General features: G+C 39.9%; 1 protein-coding gene across 5 annotated transcripts in view; it reads left to right on the forward strand.

Moving 5' to 3' along the window:
• NNT (nicotinamide nucleotide transhydrogenase) overlaps positions 1 to 20,696 on the forward strand; it is a 96,731-nt gene that overhangs the window by 72,287 nt on the left and 3,748 nt on the right. For 4 of the 5 annotated variants that reach the window (XM_086678347.1, XM_086678351.1, XM_086678337.1 and 1 more), the window contains exons 19-20: positions 630 to 711; positions 19,433 to 19,551. In XM_086678347.1, coding sequence (XP_086534473.1) covers positions 630 to 711; positions 19,433 to 19,551 — 201 coding nt within the window. Of the gene's footprint in view, positions 1 to 629; positions 712 to 7,018; positions 7,487 to 19,432; positions 19,552 to 20,696 lie in introns of those variants that run through there. The other variant, XM_086678357.1, reaches the window with a different exon arrangement.

Here is a 20,696-nt window from a genome sequence, read left to right on the forward strand (position 1 = left end):
AGGACCTGATCTGGGAGTCACAACACCTCATTTTTGTTCTTAATTTTACCTCCAACAATTGACATGACATTGACCAAGTCATTTAATCTCCTAGACCCAATCCCTAATTTTTCTCAGGTTTAGCTTAGTTTTTCTTTAATCCTACCCCAGAATTCTGTGGTATTACAGGTAATATATTGGCTTCAGATTAGGATTTTAACTCTATCATGCTATCGTAAGAGTTTTCTAAAAAGGAAATCTATTGATTTGACAAGTCTAGAAGTTTGCTTTCATTTCTAGTCCTGTTAACAGATTGCCCCTTTTTTTTTGGCCTAAAAATATGTTTTGAAGGGGCGCCTGGGTGGCTCAGTCAGTTAAGCGTCTGACTTCGGCTCAGGTCATGATCTTGAGGTCTGAGAGTTCGAGCCCCGCGTCGGACTCTGTGCTGACAGCTCAGAGCCTGGAGCCTGCTTCAAATTCTCTGTCTCCCTCTCTCTGTGCTCCCCACTCACAGTCTGTCTCTCTCTCTCAAAAATGAATAAACATTAAAAAAATTTTTTTTAAATATGTTTTGATCAAGGGAGAAATTGTAGTTTATAAGATTTCAAAATAAAAGTCACGTTCTTCTGTGTCCTTCATGTTCTTTGCAGGCTATGGTCTCTGTGCAGCCAAAGCGCAGTACCCCATCGCAGACTTGGTGAAGATGCTCGCTGAACAGGGCAAGAAAGTCAGGTCAGTGCTTATAGTGCCTGGTTTGCAGCACGTGTGTGAGAGGAAAGGAAAATAGAGGACTGACGTTTAGATGACTTTCTTACAGTGGAGTTTTACGTATGTAATCCCAGGTAAAGAAACTGAGTTGTCAAAACCCTATTCTAGCCTTAGTCTTGCTACCTAGTTGCACTGAACCTAAATACAGCTCCATTTTGGAAAGGGAAACTTTATTATACCGAATTCCGGGATTTTTGTTAAAGGGGTAAAACAGAAGTCCTGTTTCTGGTTGGATTTGGGGAAGGAGGTCACACAAAGCATTAGAACCACATCAGGTTGTACCTTTTGGTTTCTCTTGTTCCCACTGACTGAAGAAAAACATCTCAAACGAGAGGTCTTTGTAGAGTGAGTGGGACCCAGTGGTGATCCCGTGGGCTGATTAATGTTTGACTGCGTTCGCTCTCCTGTTCTCATGGCAAAGACTATTGAAATTGTTTTTTTCCTAAAGCCATACGTTTTTTGAAATATGGATTAGGGCAGTAGCTGTCCCTGTTACTTGGCATTTGGGCCCTAGACTCTGCCCTTGAGAGGATCTTGAACACAATGAGGAAGTTGAGGACTCTGCAATTCTAGATTATTCCCATGACCTTGGATAAAGGGTTTGAGGGATGTAAAGGTGGGGCCAGTGGGTGACAAACCCTTGCAGTACTTTGTATCTGGCTTATGCACCTTTGGATCCCTATTTTGGAGTGAAGAGACTGTCTGGAGGACTGTCCTCCCAGGGGGGAGGGATACCTGTTTCCTCTTGAGTAGAGAAGCTGTTCTCTAGCAGTTTCATTGACATAGTATCATAAGTCAGAGAGACAAGCCAACTCTATTATCAAATAAAGTTAGTTTGTTCACCTGAAAGTTAATGTATGTTGACAAAACTGTTAATGTCTGTTCATGAAAATCCCTTTTAGATGTCTATCTTATACTTTTTCTGGGGAAGATGATAAGAATAAGCCTAACCACGTGCCTAGAACTAATCAGAGCTAGTCAGAGTGTCTACACAAGATTGAATCCTGAATGTCCCAGCTATTAATAGTGGTGAAGAGACTTAGCCGATGATAGAAGGGGATCTAACATTTTAACATCAGCTACATTTTTTTTCCTTCCTTCCTCCCTCCTTCCTTCCTTCCTTCCTTCCTTCCTTCCTTCCTTCCTTCCTTCCTTCCTTCTCTCACTCCTTCCCCACTCTCTGCCTTCCTGCAATCCATAGTTAGTCTGTGTTTTTCTTTTTTTTTTTTTTAATTTTTTTTTTTCAACGTTTATTTATTTTTGGGACAGAGAGAGACAGAGCATGAATGGGGGAGGGGCAGAGAGAGAGGGAGACACAGAATCGGAAACAGGCTCCAGGCTCTGAGCCATCAGCCCAGAGCCCGACGCGGGGCTCGAACTCACGGACCGCGAGATCGTGACCTGGCTGAAGTCGGACGCCTAACCGACTGCGCCACCCAGGCGCCCCTAGTCTGTGTTTTTCAAATACAGAGAGTCAAAATACTATTTTGTGGTAGGACCAGCTTTTCTGTGATGTAGATGTTACCATGTTTAGTGTAATCTTCGAGGAATTGAAGATCGAAGATGAGAAAAATCACTGGCTCTGTTTTTTGATTTTCACATATGAAGTCTCATTTTGGTCACTGATTCCCATTTTCTTATCCGGTATTGTACAGGGCCGCCCTTTCAGTCATACGTTTGCCACTTAAAACATTTGCAGACCTACACAAGGAATGGATGTGTTAAAGAATCTTTTATGATTTTCTTAAAAAGAAATTGTTTTTCTTTTATTCAGTCCACATGTGAGAAGTCTAACGTATTAGTAATGCCTTCTATCACCACAAATGTTTAGGATGTGAGTGGCAATCCTAATGAAGTAGAGAAACATAGCTTTCCTGTCTTAGTTCTCCTTTGGGAAGGGATGATTAATCTGACATACCTCCCTTAGTACCCACGGACCAGCCTATATTAACCAGACAGCTTGGAAAATCAGTCCAGGGTGAGGTGGATGCAAAGTTGGGGAGCATCGTGACTATAGGGTAGTTTGACAGAAGCAGGATGTGAGGCGAGAGGACTAAGAGGGATGGAAAAAATGATAATAAAAGGGATGAGACAAATGAAATTTCGGTTTCTGACCTAATTAAAATGTGATTTTGATCCATGAGGACATAACAAAAATTGTTGTTTTAGGTTGATTTCTGTTACACTGCATGGGAAAAATAATTACTTAAGATTTATGGGAGATATTTAATTAAACATATATGAATAGTTTCTCAGTTATAATTTGTGTTTTATGGAAGTAATTTTGTGAACAGAATATCAGACTTTATGTGAGAGAGAGTTCCGTCGTTTTACTGAGAACGTTTTACTGAGAGAGTTCAGTTTTTTACTGTGATCTGTTGAATTTTCACCATGGGCTTCATATGCAAATCTCATGTTTGAGTTAAATGGAAGCAAAGTGTTCTTGCTAACACAGTGACAGTAGATTATCCTATTTTTCCTTTCTAGTTTCTGAGTGGGTTTTTTTTTTTTTTTTTAACTGAAAGGGAGTCATAGAAATTGTTGATTTTGTCTCGTGTATTATCATCTTTTCCTGGGAGAAATGGAGATTTTCTTGATGAAGTTAGGAATATGTCTATCTGTAGATGCTGGCTTTCTTCTTCTTCTTCTTCTTCTTCTTTTTTTTTTAATAGACAAATGTCTGTTTGCATGAGATGGCTGCAGCATTACCTCGTATTTTAATGAAATAAATCTGTATTTACAGTTAGCAGTAATTTCATCCTTTCATCACTCTGTGGAGCTCCCACGGTGTTCATTGAGCACAGCTGCTGGGCCTCTGGTGTCAGTAGATCTTTGTGCCTCAGGACCCCAGCATGCCTAGCATCCAGATGTGGTGACATATTCGCACACATACCCCATGGAAATGTGCCAGTGAGGACATACGATTGTCATCAATTAGTTATGCCCAAGTGGTGCCAAGAAAAATTGCATCTGTCATACAGTCTGTCTGGCTTCATGGCCCATGATTGATTTAGAGACACTCCTGTTTTCCTTTCCTTTGGCTACAGTCATAACATACTCACCGGGAGCTGAGATTGCATAATGCAGCACATGACATTTCATGACAAGAGCTCCTTTCCGAACGGCATGAATGTTCACTGACTTAGACTTTCTCTAGTGGCCAGTACATTGTTGCTTCCCAGTTGGCCAGAATGCCTCTATAGCTTCCCTAACCTCTGCTTGATCTCTAAAAGCATTTTATTACCAAAATCTTATGCTACAAAAATGTAGACATTTTTTTTTTCTCTTTATTTCCCAATCTTTGGATCAATACGATGGGCTTTTCTTTTTTTTTTTTCTTTTTAAAAAAATTTTTTTTTCAACGTTTTTTATTTATTTTTGGGACAGAGAGAGACAGAGCATGAACGGGGGAGGGGCAGAGAGAGAGGGAGACACAGAATCGGAAACAGGCTCCAGGCTCTGAGCCATCAGCCCAGAGCCCGACGCGGGGCTCGAACTCACGGACCGCAAGATCGTGACCTGGCTGAAGTCGGACGCTTAACCGACTGCGCCACCCAGGTGCCCCCGATGGGCTTTTCATTATAAAGCAGAGATAGTGTTCCCAGTGAGTAATTCTTAGAAAGAGGTGTAATTTTTTTCTGTTTGCAATTAATCACTGCTGGATTTTCTTTTCAGAAAGCCTTATTGCTTGGCTCACCACAGAAGTCTTTTGAATTTGTGAAACCACCTTTCAGTTTCTCTGATTTACTGACTGATATTATGTATTGCTTTCCTATTAATGTTCAACTACATCTTTCTGTTAATAATTTGTTGGTAGAAATTTATACTAGGGATTGGGATTCAAGGGTGCATAAGCGCAATTCCCACTCTCAAATGTTTATAGTTATGAGGAAAACAAATCTGTACACAAATGAATCCATGAAAGAATTCCATTTAATGTGATAGTATGCTAGGAAAAGTAGAGTGGAAGGAGGATCAGAATGCAGAGGAGAGGAGTAGGTAATTAACCAGGGGACGTTTGAAACCTCTTGTGCTACTCAGAACATGAATTTTTTGCAGGTTTTTAAAAACATTTAATCTTTTTCATTCTCTGTCTAAACACATCTAGCTGCCATTGGTATTTGCGGTTTAATAGTGCTTTACAGTCTCGTGTGGCATGGCTATCGGTTTAAATATATGTTATTTTTTGCTAAGGAATCCGTTCTTTGAAGATAGTTGAAGATGAAATATTTTGTCAGTCTAACTGGATTTTCTTGTTTTTCATGGATTACATATAATTCAAGTAAACAGAGTTCAGCCTTCTTGGATTTGTTATGTATTGGGATGCAGGAAGAGATAGGACATTCAGATTTATAAGGTAATAAAGGCACATGCTTCTGAAGAGAATAGATATTAATTAGGCCTGATAAAATATTCCGAAATTTGAGTAACGAAAGAAGACATTTTATTTAGCATTTCAGCGACAACTTGCAATACATTCTTTTTAGACATGACTATCATGTTAATGACCATTCACTGAACAGATAGTTATATAGTGTTTGGTGCCAGGCACCGTTCTAGGTCCTGAGAATAGGTCCTTGAGTACACGGATGAAAATTCTGCGTATTCACAGTGAAATGTACATTCACGGGGAGGTTATATCATAGGCTTGAAGATTCTGACTTGGAGACACTTACAGCCCCATTGTGTCTTCAGCTCAGATGCAGCTGAAATGATGACAAACAGCTGTAGCATAGAAAATTGTATCAGAATTTCGGAGTTACGGCTGGTACTACTGGGTGATGAATTAACCAGTGCTTCAAGTTTTCTGAAAGAATATGGTGTTATTTCTTTGCACTTTGCTCCGAGCCTGCCTTTTTGAAAAACATAGTGGCCAGGAAGGTGGGTGTGATGGGAGTTATTTGTGTAATTAGTCATATGAATGAAACTTTTGGTAGAAGGGAGGAAAACCCAAGAAAGTATGTACATTCACTCACGTCTGTGTTCAGCCTATTGTATAGAGTTGCCAGTAACTTCTCAGATCAGAGGTGTCAGTTGTGCTCCTAAAAAGCGACCCTGTTCCTCGCGGGTTGACTGTTGGCCAGACCACCTTTGGCCTTCTGTTTGTATTGTTCACAGCATATTGGTGTGGTGGAAAGAAAGCCTGTGATTTGGGTATTTTGTAAAGGCTCTGCCATGCCCTTGTAGGACTCATTTCTTGGACACGTTTGTCACGGGCATTCTGGTGGTCTGAGGGAGAAACTTTTACTACTCATGAAACTGGTGCCTCTGACCATCAGGGTGGTTTTTGGCTTCTTGTTCTAGTATTAGTCATAATAAACTCTTTGAGCCGGTGTTCTTCAACGAGGTTCATGTAAACATGGCGGAGTATAAATAAATAAAAGCCCTTTTCTCATTTCATGTTCCAGTTCTTCACTATCTTGCTGACAATTTCCATTTTATGGTGCTCACTGGCTATTGCCTTCCAACAGCCGTTCTGCAACATCATTACAGTTATTCAGACAGGAAGATAAAATTATGTAATAATTCTTACCAAGTCTCTGTAATATGCTGGAATATAATATTTTAGAACATCAGTGAAAAATAGAATTTTGGTTTTTTTCCTCTGATATCACTCTTCATAGTCTTGTTGGTTATTTTGAAATAGAAAGCGTGTCAGTAGTCATACCGTTTCTATTGTGGGCTTGGTTGCTGGATTTGGTTTAGTGATGGAAAAGCCAGATTTGGGCACAATCTATAAAAACATCCTCAGAGTGGAAAGGGTAGTGTGACGCAGTTCTGCAGAATACTGCATTGATGTTTGCATTGTCGTCTGACCTGATCCTCTTTAAAAAAAAAATTTTTTTTTAATGTTAATTTTTTTGAGAGAGAGAGAGAGAGACTGAGTACAAGCGGGGAAGGAGAAGAAAGAGAGGGAGACACAGAATCCCTCCCTGGAGAAGTAGGCTCCAGGCTCTGAGCTGTCAGCATAGAACCTGATGCGGGGCTGGAACCCATCAACCACGAGATCATGACCTGAGCCGAAGTCAGGCGCTTAACCGACAGCCATCCAGGCGCCCCTGACCTGATCCTCTTTAGATGACTTCTCATTCTTTGGCTGGACCTCAGCATCACCGGGCACTTGCACAAATGGAAAACGTGACCATAGCCTTCTGTCAAACATTTTCTCATTCACAGTCATAGGACAGGTTCTGTTATTCTGTCTTGGAAAAATTGTGCCCCTGAGACATTTTTGTAAGCTCTTTAACATTCATAATTTTTTTTCCTCCAGAAGGGAAGGCCATAGATGAACACCAGATTTCAGACCCGAGTAGCAGTTCAGCCCTTATTTGCCTTCAAAAAAAGAATGAAAGGTACATAATGTTCTCTAGTTCCGGCTATTGGAAAGTTCTAGGAAATTAAATGAACATTTTTTTTTTCATTCAGAATTGTACAAGTGAGTTTGTCTGAAGCACTGCTTCGAAGGGCTTTCACAATTTTCGAGAGGCGGGTGTCTATCCTTTGGCCTAAGAAGCCTTGCCAGAAAGTTGATTCCACAGCTTTTCCCATCAGTCCGTTTTTGAGGGTGGCAAGGAAGATTTTGTCCCACTTCATTACTCTGCTTCTATTCAGATGGATAAGCTAACCTTGCCCAGCTGGTCCTAGCCTTTTCACCAGTAAGGACGGTGTGTGTTACGTTTACCCCGCTTCATGTTTTAGAAGGTTTTATTCTCCACTGCATTTAGTGCAGTTACTTTTTTTTTTTTTTTTAAATTTTTTTTTTTTTTCAACGTTTATTTATTTTTGCGACAGAGAGAAACAGAGCATGAACAGGGGAGGAGCAGAGAGAGAGGGAGACACAGAATCGGAAACAGGCTCCAGGCTCCGAGCCATCAGCCCAGAGCCTGACGCGGGGCTCGAACTCACGGACGGCAAGATCGTGACCTGGTTGAAGTCGGACGCTTAACCGACTGCGCCACCCAGGCGCCCCTAGTGCAGTTACTTTTTAAAACAAACAAACAGACAAACAAAAAATGCCACTTTTCCTTGTGCTTCTCGTCAGTGACTTGTAGCTGTCAGTCAGAAGTTCTGATCAGAATGTGATGAACCAAAGAAACCTGCCCTTTCAGATCCCAGCATATTTTTCACAGGTGAAATGCACAATTACATTATGAAAGTAATTGAATATAGTAACAGATCCTTCTGTTACCTTCATGGACCCTCCCCAGAATGGAGCACTGCCATGTGCAAACATAGAATACAAAAGTCCACCAGGAATTGTGTGTTGCACCTGCAGTGCAGCTCCCAGCCTGCTCTGTGACACAGTACAGTGCACACGTATTCGATGTAATTCTAGATAAAGGAGGCCTGCCTGAGGAAGTAGTTGGATTAGAGAATCTGTAAGGTCTATTTTAGCGCTTTTTTTAAAATTTCTTTTTTAAGTTGTTATTTGAATTCCAGTTAACACAGTATTGTACTAGTTTCAGGTGTACAATTCCATACAACACCCGGTGCTTATCACAACATACTCCTTAAGCCCCATCACCTATTTAACCCATCCCCCCACCCGCCTCCCCTATGGTAACCATCAATTTCCTATAGTTAAGAGACCGTTTTGGTTAGTATCCAAAATATATAAAGAAATCATAAAGCTCACCACCCAAAAAATGAAATGATCCGGTTAAGGAATGGGCAGAAGACATGAATAGACATTTTTCCAAAGATATACAGATGGCCAACAGATGCATGAAAGCATGCTCAACATCACTCATCATCAGGGAAATACAAATCAAAATTATGATGAGATACCACCTCGCACCTGTCAGCTTGGCTAAAATCAACAGTACAAACAACAGGTGTTGGTGAGGATGTGGAGAAGGGGAGATCCCCCTTATACTGTTGGTGGGAATGAACACTAGTGCAGCCACTCTGGAAAACAGGGGAGTCTCCTCAAAAAGTCAAAAGTAGAACTACCCTATGGTCCAGCAATTGCACCACTAGGCATTTACCCAAAGAACACAAAAATACTAACTCAGAGGTTTATATGCACCCCAGTGCTCATTTTAGCATTATCTACAATAGCCAACTTACGGAAACAGTCCAAATGGCCATTGACTGATGAATAGGTAAAGGAGATGTGGTATGTTTACACAACGGAATACTACTCAGCTATCAAAAAGAATGAAATCTTCCCATTTGCAACAACATGGATGGAGCTAGAGAGTATTATGCTAAGTGAAATAAGTCAGAGAGACCATATGAAACATATCTTTAAATTTTTTTAAGTTTTTTTTTTTTTTATCCATTTTGAGAGAGAGAGCAAGTGTGGGGAAGGGGCCCAAGCAGGCTCCATGCTGTCAGCACAGAGCCCAACATGCAGCTTGATCTCAACTGTGAGATCATGACCTGAGCTAAAATCAAGAGTCGGAAGCTTAACTGGCTGAACCACTCAGGCACCCTGAAACATATCTTTTAAAGGTTCTTTAGTGAGAGGTTAATGGTAGATTTTCTTTCATTTTGTATACCTTAAAATTCCATGATGACAGTTCTTTTCTCTCCAGTCTTTGAAGATTTTATCCCACTGCCTTAAGGCTTCCCTTGCTCAGAGATTATTACAGGTTCAGTTCCAGACCGCTGCAGAAATCTCTCAGCGCCTTGATCCCACATTTCTCAGCCTCCAGCACTCAGCCACCCGGTTTAAAGTATTTTGTTATAGCAGCCTAAACAGACCAAGACATTCTTGTTCAGGGAGTTGAATGACGTTCTCCCTGAGAAATATCATTGTCATTAGCGCCCTTGAAAAAATTCTTTTACTGGAGATCTTTGGATGATAAATGACAAATATCTGAGAAATCCCAAGGTAGGGGAATGAGGAAAAAAAATGGTGAACTGACTCCCAACAATTGGTTCTGAGTGTGGAAATTGTGACTCCGTCTCACCTGTAACCCCAAGAGGGAGAAGTGGCCTCAGGACAGAGGGGTGAGGCCCACAGCTTGTCCCACAGCCTGGCCCCAGTGCTGACTAGCAGGCGACAGCCATCCACAGCCTGCTCCCCAGCCCTCTATTTTAACTCGAAAGGTTTTATTGATTTATAAATATTTATGGTTAAAAAAGAAGAAATAGGCTTTCAACAAATGAAACTTTAAAAAAATTTCCCCATGTTATGTCTTTTTTCTCATTAATTTGCGAACTTCCTAGGAGCTTAGAATAACATATTTAGGAAAATTGTGGGATGATGGTATTGGGAAGGCAGAATTCCCAAATGCAGTCTATGTAATTTAAAAATATAAAACACAGTAAAAGAACTACAAAGCTGTAATCATCAAGACAGTATAGTATTGGCACAAAAACAGACACATAGACAAATGGAATAGAATAGAGAACCCAGAATTGGACCGACAAATGTGTGGCCAACTAATCTTTGACAACGCAGGAAAGAGTATCCAATGGAAAAAAAGACAGTCTCTTTAGCAAATGGTGCTGGGAGAACTGGACAGCAACATGTAAAAGACTGAAACTAGGACACTTTCTTACACCACACAAAAACAAACTCAAAATGGATGAAAAACCTAAATGTGAGACAGGAAGCCATCAAAACCCTAGAGGAGAAACAGGCAACAACCTCTTTGACCCCAGTTACAGCAATTTTTTGCTCGACACATCTCCAAAGGCAAGGGAATTAAAAGCAAAAATGAACTATTGGGACCTCATCAAGATAAAAAGTTTCTGCACTGCACAGGAAACAATCAACAAAACTAAAAGGCAGCCGACGGAATGGGAAAAGTATTTGCAAATGACATATCAGATAAAGGGTTAGTATCCAAAATCTATAAAGAACGTACCAAACTCAAACCCGAAAAACAAATAATCCAGTGAAGAATTGGGCAGAAGACACGAATAGACACTTTTCCAGAGAAGACGTCCGGATGGCAAACAGACACATGAAAAGATGTTCAACATCACTCATCATCAGGGAAATACAAATCAAAACCACACTCAGATATCACCTCACGCCAGTCAGAGTGGCCAAAATTAACAAATCAGGAAACTACAGATGCTGGCGAGGATGTGGAGAAATGGGAACCCCTCTGCACTGTTGGTGGAAATGCAGACTGGTACAGCTGCTCTAGAAGCCAGTGTGGAGGTTCCTCAAAAAATTAAAAATAGAACTACCCTACAATCCAGTAATAGCACTACTAGGAATTTATCCAAAAGATACAGGAATGCTGATGCATAAGGGCACATGTAGCCCAGTGCACTTTCGACAATAGCCAAATTATGGAAAGAGCCTAAATGTCCATCAACTGATGAATGGTTAAAGAAGATGTGGTTTATATATGCAATGGAATACTACTTGCCAATGAGAAAGAGTGAAATCATGCTATTTGGATGGAGCTGGGAGGTGTTATGCTAAGTGAAATAAGTCAGTGAAAGACAGATATCATATGTTTTCACTCATGTGTAACTTGAGAAACTTAACAGAAGGTCATGGGGGAAAGAAAGGGGAAAAAATAGAGAGGGAGGGAGGCAAACCAGAAGAGACTCTTAAATACATAGAACAAATTGAGAGTTGATGGGGTGTGGGGGAGAGGCTAAAATGGGTACTAGGCATTGAGGAGGGCACTTGCTGGGATGAGCACTGGGTGTTGTATGTAAGTGATGAACCACGGGAATCTACCACCAAAACCAAGAGCACACTGTACATACTGTATGTTAGCCAATTTGACAATAAATTATATTAAATAATAAAACACAATGAAAGAAAGGAAATTAGCCATTTGAACATCTTGAGTATGAAAACATTTTGCACAGTGACTGGCAAAATGTATAACCAAATTGTTGCAGGTTGTAAAAAGATTTTTTTTTTAATTTGAAGAGATTTTGCAATATTTATAATAAATAGTAAGAGGTTGTAAAATGGGGAAAACACTCAATACTGTAGGATGAGGCCCAGTTGTCTCTGTAGTTTCTTTGTCTTATTGTTGAATTGGGATACTTGACTCTTCTTCATGTTTTATTGCTGAACTAAATCTGGATATTTTCATAATGCAAGAAGGAAAATGTAGTTAATTTGAACGGTTGTGGTAAGATCCATGTGGTGAATGTTTTATACTCTTTACTAGTCCCACATGTCCAAGAACCAACTGCTGTAATGCACCCTGGTCAGGACATATTGTCTCCATGACCCACAATCATGGGAGTAAACATTGTTGTGTCCCCTTTAGAACATGTGGTGTCTAAAATCTAATGTGAAGTTGCGAAAAGTGTAAGAATAGGCTTTATATCATCATGTACTATAAAAAAGGTTTAAGAAATAGGGTGTCTTTTGAATTGCATCTTTACCAAGTTCTATTCAGGTCACGCAATATTTACAAATAGCCCTTGTATACCCTCTTACTTGTTTTTATTCTTTCTTGGTTAGTTTAAAAGGCTCTGAAGATCAGGTTGATTTATTTGAGTAGATCATTTCACTGGTTTTGAACTGTGCCTGGGTCTGTCTTTAATCAGGGACCGAGGCCTTAGTTTTTATTCTATAATGTTTTGCAAAAGGCTATCATTTTCATATTTGAGAGAGGAAAACAGCAAGAAATGTTCAAATTTTTCTTGCTTCAAGATAATCGAAGAGATTATCCTGACTTAATAACATTTGTTGTATCTGTCAGTTGAGGAAACAATGCTTTTTTGTTTTAGTATCAGTGGAAGGATTATGTATAGCCTTTTAAAATTTGACTTTATCAAATAAGTATGTATTTGAACATTAGTTATGACCAAGTTCCCAGTGAGTGCAGTATTCACAATTACTAGCCTTCGTCTATTTTGACTACATAATTTCTCTAGTCTTTTGATGTAGTTGTGAATACAAAGAACTTCTGGCTTTTATTGGACTATACTGATATTTACTAGAATTTCAAGGTAAAAATTAGAAAACCAACCAAAACATGTTGACATCAAACTAACATTTGTTTTAATGAAAAAAAATGTGTATTAATTTTTATATAAGTGATCATTAAAATGTGTATTTGTGTGAAAAATACAGAGAGCATTTATATTACAGAAGTGTATTGGAATAAAATTTTATAATTGCAGCTTAATTTATTAAAGGCTTATTGTGCTTGGCATTGGTCTAAAATACTTTGTATAAAAATCTCTCTATGTGAACTATCTCACTTAAATCTCACAATACTCCTCTGAAGAGGTTTTATTATCAATCCCATTGCACACAGAGGAGGTGTGAGGCATACAGACCAAACTGCCCAAATGCTGTGAATCCAGGCAGTGGCACTCTACAGCTTTTAACTGCTGTTTCTTGCTACTTCCCTAAATTCTTTCTCTAAAAAGAGACATAAAAATGTATGACTCCGTGTACCTTACTGGGCACACTGTGTTTCTTAAAACCCTTTCCTTCCCTCCCTCTCTTGGAATCCCTATAAGGAGTGCCAGGTGCTGTGGGAACTGACAGATAAGACACGGTTCCTGTGCTCATGTTGTGCCCAGTTTGGAGGGCACAGTCGTGTCAACCAGTTACTATGATGCAGTGCATCGTAAGGAGGAGATGCATAAAGAAAAAGTTCTGGGAACGTGGAATATCTTTTTTTTTTTTTTTTAATGTTTATTTAGTTAGAGACAGAGAGAGGGAGCACAGGAGGGGAGAGAGAGAGTCAGAGAGAGAATCCCAAGCAGACTTCACACTGCCAGTGCAGAGCCCGACACGGGGCTTGAACCCACGAACCACAAGATTATGACCCAAGCTGAAATCAAGAGTCAAATGCTTAACCAACTGAGCCACCCAGGCACCTTGGCAGATCTTTGTGATCTCATTGTAGTATTTATTTTCCTTCTGTAGAATCTTGTAGACAAGCACAGCAATTCTGCTTTAAGCATGTGTACAATAAAGATAATTTTCATGGCTCAGAGGAAAGAACTAAAAGGCTAGTAGGCTTTGCATTTTGAAATTCTGGATATTCTTCGTATGATGATGGAACATTAATGAGCATTGTCCATCAGTTCCTGGAAATTGCTGGTTATGGCCAAACCATTGTCTGGTATAATTAACTTTAATACTGACTTTGGAGATTAGTCAGTTATATGGGCCAGAATTGTTATAAACTCACATTGACTTATCAGTGTGCACATATATATTTCTAAAAATTTAGCGTGTTCTGTTATTTCTCTCAAAACACTGGCATTTTCTTGTTAGAGCCTTGCATGTGTTTTTCTCCAACCTTAGAGTCTTAAGGTTTGGTCTAATAAATTATTATGCTAACAGATATAAAATGATCTATCGTTTGGGATATTTAGCATAACATATTGATTAGCTTTGCGATTGTTTACCCTTCACAACTAGCTCAACAGAAATAATGTCTTTATGCAGTCTGTAGCTAATTAAAAATTACAATAACAACAAATACATTTAGAGGTCTTTGATTTCTAATCTGGCCCAAGACATGTCAGTTAAAGCATAAAGATGATAGCTAGATGGACTAATTTAAAGATAAGCAAGGGCAGTATTAAAAACAAATTAATTACTATTGTTTTATTAAAAACAATAAAATTACTAGAATAAAGGAAGGATACAGAATTGAAATCCAAAAGTAATTTACATACTGTATATATTGACTTATTCAGCTAAAATAGAAACCCTAGTTCCTGGAATTTTAGGACTAGAAAGGAAGTTTGTGGTAGGCTGAATAAAGGCCCTAAAGATGTCCACTTGTTTTTCTTTTTTTTATTGTTTTAAGTTTTTAAAAAAATGTTTATTTTTGAGAGAGAGAGAGAGAGAGAGAGAAAAAATATGAGTGGGGGAGGGGCAGGGAGAGAGGGGTACAGAGGATCTGAAGCAGGCTCCATGATGACAACAGAGAGCCAGTTGTGGGACTTGAACTCATGAACTGTGAGATCATGACCTGAGCTGAAGTCAGACACTCAACGAACTGAGCCTCCCAGTCACCCCCAAAGATGTCCACTTTAATCCCCCAAACCTGTGAACATGTTACTTCACATGGCAAAAGGGACTTTGTAGATTTAAGGCAAGGATTTTAAGATGGGGAGACTATCTTGGATTATTCACGTGGGCCCATGTGATCACTAGGGTTGTCATAAGAGAGAGAAGAGGGTCAGAGTTAGGGAAGGAGATGTTATAATGGAAGCAGAAGTCAGAGGGATGGAGTGATAAGCCAGGGAATGGGAACAGCCTCCAGAAGCTGGAAAAGGCTATATTTCTTTTCTTTTCTTTTCTTTTCTTTTCTTTTCTTTTCTTTTCTTTTCTTTTCTTTTCTTTTCTTTTCTTTTCTTTTCTTTTCTTTTCTTTTCTTTTCTTTTCTTTTTTCTTTTTTCTTTTCTTTTCTTTTCTTTTCTTTTCTTTTCTTTTCTTTTCTTTTCTCTTCTCTTCTCTTCTCTTCTCTTCTCTTCTCTTCTCTTTTCTTTTCTTCTTTCTCTTCCTTCCTTTCCTCCCCTCCCCTCCCCTCCCCTTGGGGGCTCCACACCCAACATGCAGCTCAAACTCATGACCCTGAGATCAAGATTACATGCTCTATTAACTGAGCCAACCAGCCACCCCTAAAGTACTATATTGTTACTAAAGTACTAAAATGATATTTATGTTCATATTTGAGTCTTAGTAAGTCTCAATAATAAGTCTGATTTATTGAGCATATACTTTGGTTCCTGGAGATTTTTTTTTTCAAATGTTTTATGTTATTGCCACTATAAAAAAACACTAAAATCTTGAAGAAGTTACCTTAACCAGAGAGTCCACTTACCCCTGCAGAAGTGTTTTCTCTGAGGCAATTTGAAAACAGCTGCAGTGCTGAAGACAGCTTGCATTACCACATGAAGAGTGGGAGCCTAAATTGTCAGTATTTTGCCTTATTTCTTTTGTTTTCAGGAGTGATTGAAAACTTTGGTTTGATATAGACTATGACATTAAGATACCAATTTCTAGTTTAAAAAGAAAGCAATTGGGGCACCTGGGTGACTTAGTTCAGTGTCTGACTCTTGAATTAGGCTCAGGTAGTGACTTCACAGGGTCATGTGGGACTCCGTGCTCCCCATTGGGCTCTGTGCTGACAGTGTGGAGCCTGTGTGGGAGTCTCTCTCCCTCTCTCTCTGCCCCTCCCCTGCCCATGCACTCCCTCCCTCTCCCTCTCCCTCTCCCTCTCCCTCTCCCTCTCCCTCTCCCTCTCCCTCTCCCTCTCCCTCTCCCTCTCTCTCTCAATAAATAGAGACACATTTTTTGAACCTAAAAAGAAAGCAATCTTGTTTTTAGAGAACATTTAAAATTTTTTCTCTGGTGTTGAACTGTTACAGTCCCCAAAATGACAGGAGAATTTGTGGTGGAAGAACTTAAAACGCTATGAGGTGGTGAGCATGGTCTAGAGTGAACTGATGACTGGAGTGAAACAATGACTGCCCTTAATTTTATTTTCGCTAGAACAAAACTACAGCTAGCCCACTGAGGGGAAAGGTGATGAAGTAGTTGAAATAGATGAGACATATTTTTCTTCTGAGACACATTTTTCTTCTGTGTCTGTTTGTTCATGCAGATATTTAATTTTTTTTTTTTTTTCTATTTTATAGCTTGTAGCACTGTTGAAACTTTCTGGGCTCTCAATTATTCTCAAAGAACACTGCGAATTGGATTTTTGGAACTCCTTTTTTTACCCATCCAAGCAGAGAATAATAAGTATTTCTCAAACCGTTTCTACACAGTTTTATATAGCCCTTGGCAGGATATGGGCTGATAGTAACAGCCGGTTACTACTCTGGGAAAACTGAGACAGTGAGAGTCCTTAAGTAACCTGCCTAGCAGCAACATAACTAGTAATACCTGAGCTGTCAACTAAACAAAATACTTCTCAAATGTATATCTCCCTTATACTACTATAATGTATAGAGCTAAAAGTTCAGACTCTTGAGGCAGAAAGACCTGAGTTTGAATCCCAGCTGTAACTATTTACTAAAAAAGTTATACAAACTGCACAGCACATCAGGAAGAGCCAGCATTGGCCGTTGTGCCAGAATATATACCAGCAGCCCCCCTTGCTACATTCTTGCTTCTTTCTGTTAGGTGTATGCGTAAAGCTCTGAAGCTCTGCTTATTTAACCAAGGACTGGGTTTGAATCACTTGCTCTTATGTTCTAATTCTTTTTGTTTTATTTTAATTCTTTTATTTTAGAGAGAGTGAGTACATGAGTTGGGGGTGAGTGGGGGTGGGGGGAGAGAGAGAGAGAATCTTCAGCAGGTTCCACACTCAGCGTGCAGCCCGATGCGGTGGTCGATCTCACGACCCTGGTGTCCTGATCTGAGCCAAAATCAGGAGTTGGGCATTCAACTGACTGAGCCATTCAGGCGCCCCAGTGTTCTAATTCTGGATGGAGAATTTTAAAGATGATTAGGGATAGAATGGAATAATATATGAGAAATCATTTGTAAATGGTGTTACAATATAATAGCATGAAGTATTAAGTTATTTTAAATGAAGTTAATTTTTCCCACCATAAAAAGTGTACATTCTCCTCCTTTCAGTGACTGTGAAGCTGGGAAGATCCCGGCTGGGCCAAGGTCACTGATCTCACTGTCCTCCTAGCCCTTCGGGGTTTCCCCAAAGCCCCTTAATCACATGGTTTGATTCTCCCACAAAAGTGTACATTCTCATAGAAAATCGGGAAAATATATTTAAAAAGGAGAAATAAAATGATTATCTGTTGTATAACTGCATAGGGGTAACTGTTTTGTTTCCTTTTAGCCTGGGGTTTCTGTTTTTTTAATAAACATAAATTATTATTTAGGGGCATTCGGTGATCTCCAAACTAAGATTAAAAATAAATTTGATGAGAGAGAGTACCTGTCACTTGATGTCCCCCCCCCAACTACAAGATCCCCCAGTAATTCAGACTCTTCATTATCACTTTAAAATTTTTTTTTAAATGTTTATTTACTTTTGAAGGAGAGAGAGACAGAGTGTGAGTTGGGGGGTGGGGAGCAGAGAGAGAGGGAGACACAGAATCTGAAGCAGGGTCCAGGCTCTGAGCTGTCAGCACAGAGCCTGACGCGGGGCTCGAACCCACAAACCGCGAGATCATGACCCGAGCCGAAGTCGGACGCTCAACCGACTGAGCCACCCGGGCGCCCCTTCATTATCACTTTTAAAGATGTGGGAAAATCCCTTATCATCTATTTAGGCAATTAAATGGCCATTTTAAAGCCCTTTTCAGGTCTGTGTTTTTGGGAGGGGTCAATTCCTGTGCTGCTTTAATCTGTTCCCAGCAGGACCTCTATTAACAGTGGGGACACCTGACTTGGCAGCAGTTTCTGTGTCTTAAATGACATGATTTTTGTGTGAGCCAGCAGTGTATTGTGGCGGCCCTAAAAGCTAAGGCCGACTTAGGCATCATTGTCAAGGAAAGGTCTAAGGATGGGATTTTCTTGCTGTGCCTTATGCATCTAGATTGCATCCAGCATACTGTATTCACTTTGGGGGACTGAGATTTGAGCTGGATATTGCATTGTGGAAATGGGACTCAGACAGCAGCGGATCTGTCAGCATTGAGTAATTGAAAGAATTGAGGATGTTTTGCTTAGTAAGCATCGTAGGATAGCTCAAAGGAATCCACATATGAAAGAGGGAATAAACTCATTATGGCTCCAGAGCAAAACTACAGACCTTGGAAAGCAATGAGATAGGGGTTCCTTTGGTTGAATATGAATGTGTGTGTGTGTGTGTGTGTGTGTGTGTGTGTGTGTGTTTGTGTTATATAATTTTTGAGATTGTCTAGTAATGGAATAGACCTTAGGAAGGAGTAAGTTTCTGGTTACTGAAAGTGTTTAAACTGAAGTCGGATAGATCCCTGCCAAGAACTACTATCAAATGCATTTCTTCGCTGGATTCATTCACTCATTCACTCACTCACTCACTTTTTATTGAGCCCTTCCTGTGTGTCAAGCACTGTGCCCAGTGCTGAGGAGACAGAGATCAATACTGTGGGCAAGGGGCTGGATTAAATGACTCCAAAGATCCCATTATGGTTGTGGTTGAAAGAAATTGCTGGATGCTTCAGTTTCTTTTGCCTTAATAAAAGTGTGGAGCTCTGATTTGTGTATCACTCCGTCTTTGAAACACTCCAGCATGTTGCTATCACATTTCTTCTGGGATGCAGAGTAATGCTTCATATCATTTTCTGAAAGATTGTAGGCTGTTAACTCCTGTCCATGACACTATTTTATTTCTCCAGCTTTGAACATAGAGGTTAAAGTTGAATGTGAAGTCAGCTTTTGATGGAATAATGTTGATTTTTCATGGCAAGTGTTTAATTCCAGGCTGACTTACATAAGTTTTTAAAGATTCAAGATTTATCAGAAAGTATCATGAGAGAACATAATGCTTATTAAATGTAAGGTGATCTTATTTATTAATGTTGTTGGAAATTCTTTGTACTTAAAACATATGGAAGAGTCAGGTTCTAAGGTTACACTTATTTTTTGAGAGGAGTTATCATTTGTGTATACTGAGATATTAAACCTCCAACTTCAATATTTGTAGATTGATCATATATCTGGACTAGTTCTAGTCCCGCCTGTAGAGATCAGATAGTACCAGGAAAAGCAGAGGTGCCAAGAACAAAGTGTGCAGATTTGGAGGTGATGTTGGGGTCTCTGTACATTTTGGCCCATCAAGTAAGGCCAGCTGTTCATTTGTTTCATGTCTAGGTTTGGAATTCACCCAGTTGCAGGCCGGATGCCTGGTCAGCTTAATGTGCTGCTGGCTGAGGCTGGGGTGCCATATGATATTGTGCTGGAAATGGACGAGATCAACCATGATTTCCCAGGTAAGTGGTAGAGGCGATGCTGAAGTCTAAATATTCTTAGTCTGAATAAAGCAACGCCCGTCTTAGGACGTAAATTGTGGGATTTCTGAACACCCACTAGTCCAATGAAGAGTAACCTACCCCTAGTAGGTGTGCAGTTGGAATGAAAGCAGTGAAAGACGGTACTGAATAAGGCACAACAGATTTGTGAGTAGCATGGGTACTTTTGTGCCTTTGAGGGGTAGTGAAAATCTTTTTTTTTTTAAATTTTTTTTTCAACATTTATTTATTTTTGGGACAGAGAGAGACAGAGCATGAACGGGGGAGGGGCAGAGAGAGAGGGAGACACAGAATCGGAAACAGGCTCCAGGCTCCGAGCCATCAGCCCAGAGCCTGATGCGGGGCTCGAACTCACGGACCGCGAGATCGTGACCTGGCTGAAGTCGGACGCTTAACCGACTGCGCCACCCAGGCGCCCCTAGGGGTAGTGAAAATCTTGAGAGATAGTGGAGCTCATTGCAGAGGGACTCGGAAGAGATCTGGCTTTGGGATCTAGGTCACAATTCTCGCTTGTTTGCATTAGATCCCAGCCTCAGGTTCCTCATTTATAAAATTACTTCTGTTGCTAATTTAATGTATAATGCTAGCCAGTGTCTGAGATTTTCCTGGCTTCTAATTGTACTGATTCATAATCAATAAAGTAGTTTTCTATTTTCTTTTAAAGTACTAGGATTTCAGTAGATAAGGTGCTGTACTTTATGGCTGTCATTGGGTAGATGTTGAATGTTAATGACATTTGGCCCAAGATCATGTTTGTTAAAGTTAGACCAGTTCCCCCTGGCAAGTGTCCACTGTAAACTTAAAAAATACTGTTTATTAGAGAAAAATAATGAAGTTATATGTGTATCTACATTCACATGGCATTTTTGGCAAAGTTCTAAGGTAATTTATATTACAGTCCTTAAAGAGGGAGTTTGGACCATTTTAATTTTATGCCCCCTTTGAGATTTCACTGTTGCAAAATTTTGTGTGAAACCTGCCAGTTCCAGGAATTATGGGCACAGCTTTAATACAGTACAGACTCTTAGACCATTTTCTTTGAGACATCAAATAGCATCATATGTGGTCATTTTAAAAGTTGAAAATGGAATGCCAGTCTTCTCAAA

Source organism: Puma concolor, chromosome A1 (assembly GCF_028749965.1).
Source record: "Puma concolor isolate L17-30 chromosome A1, mPumCon1.1.hap2, whole genome shotgun sequence".
NCBI classification, from domain to species: domain Eukaryota; kingdom Metazoa; phylum Chordata; class Mammalia; order Carnivora; family Felidae; genus Puma; species Puma concolor.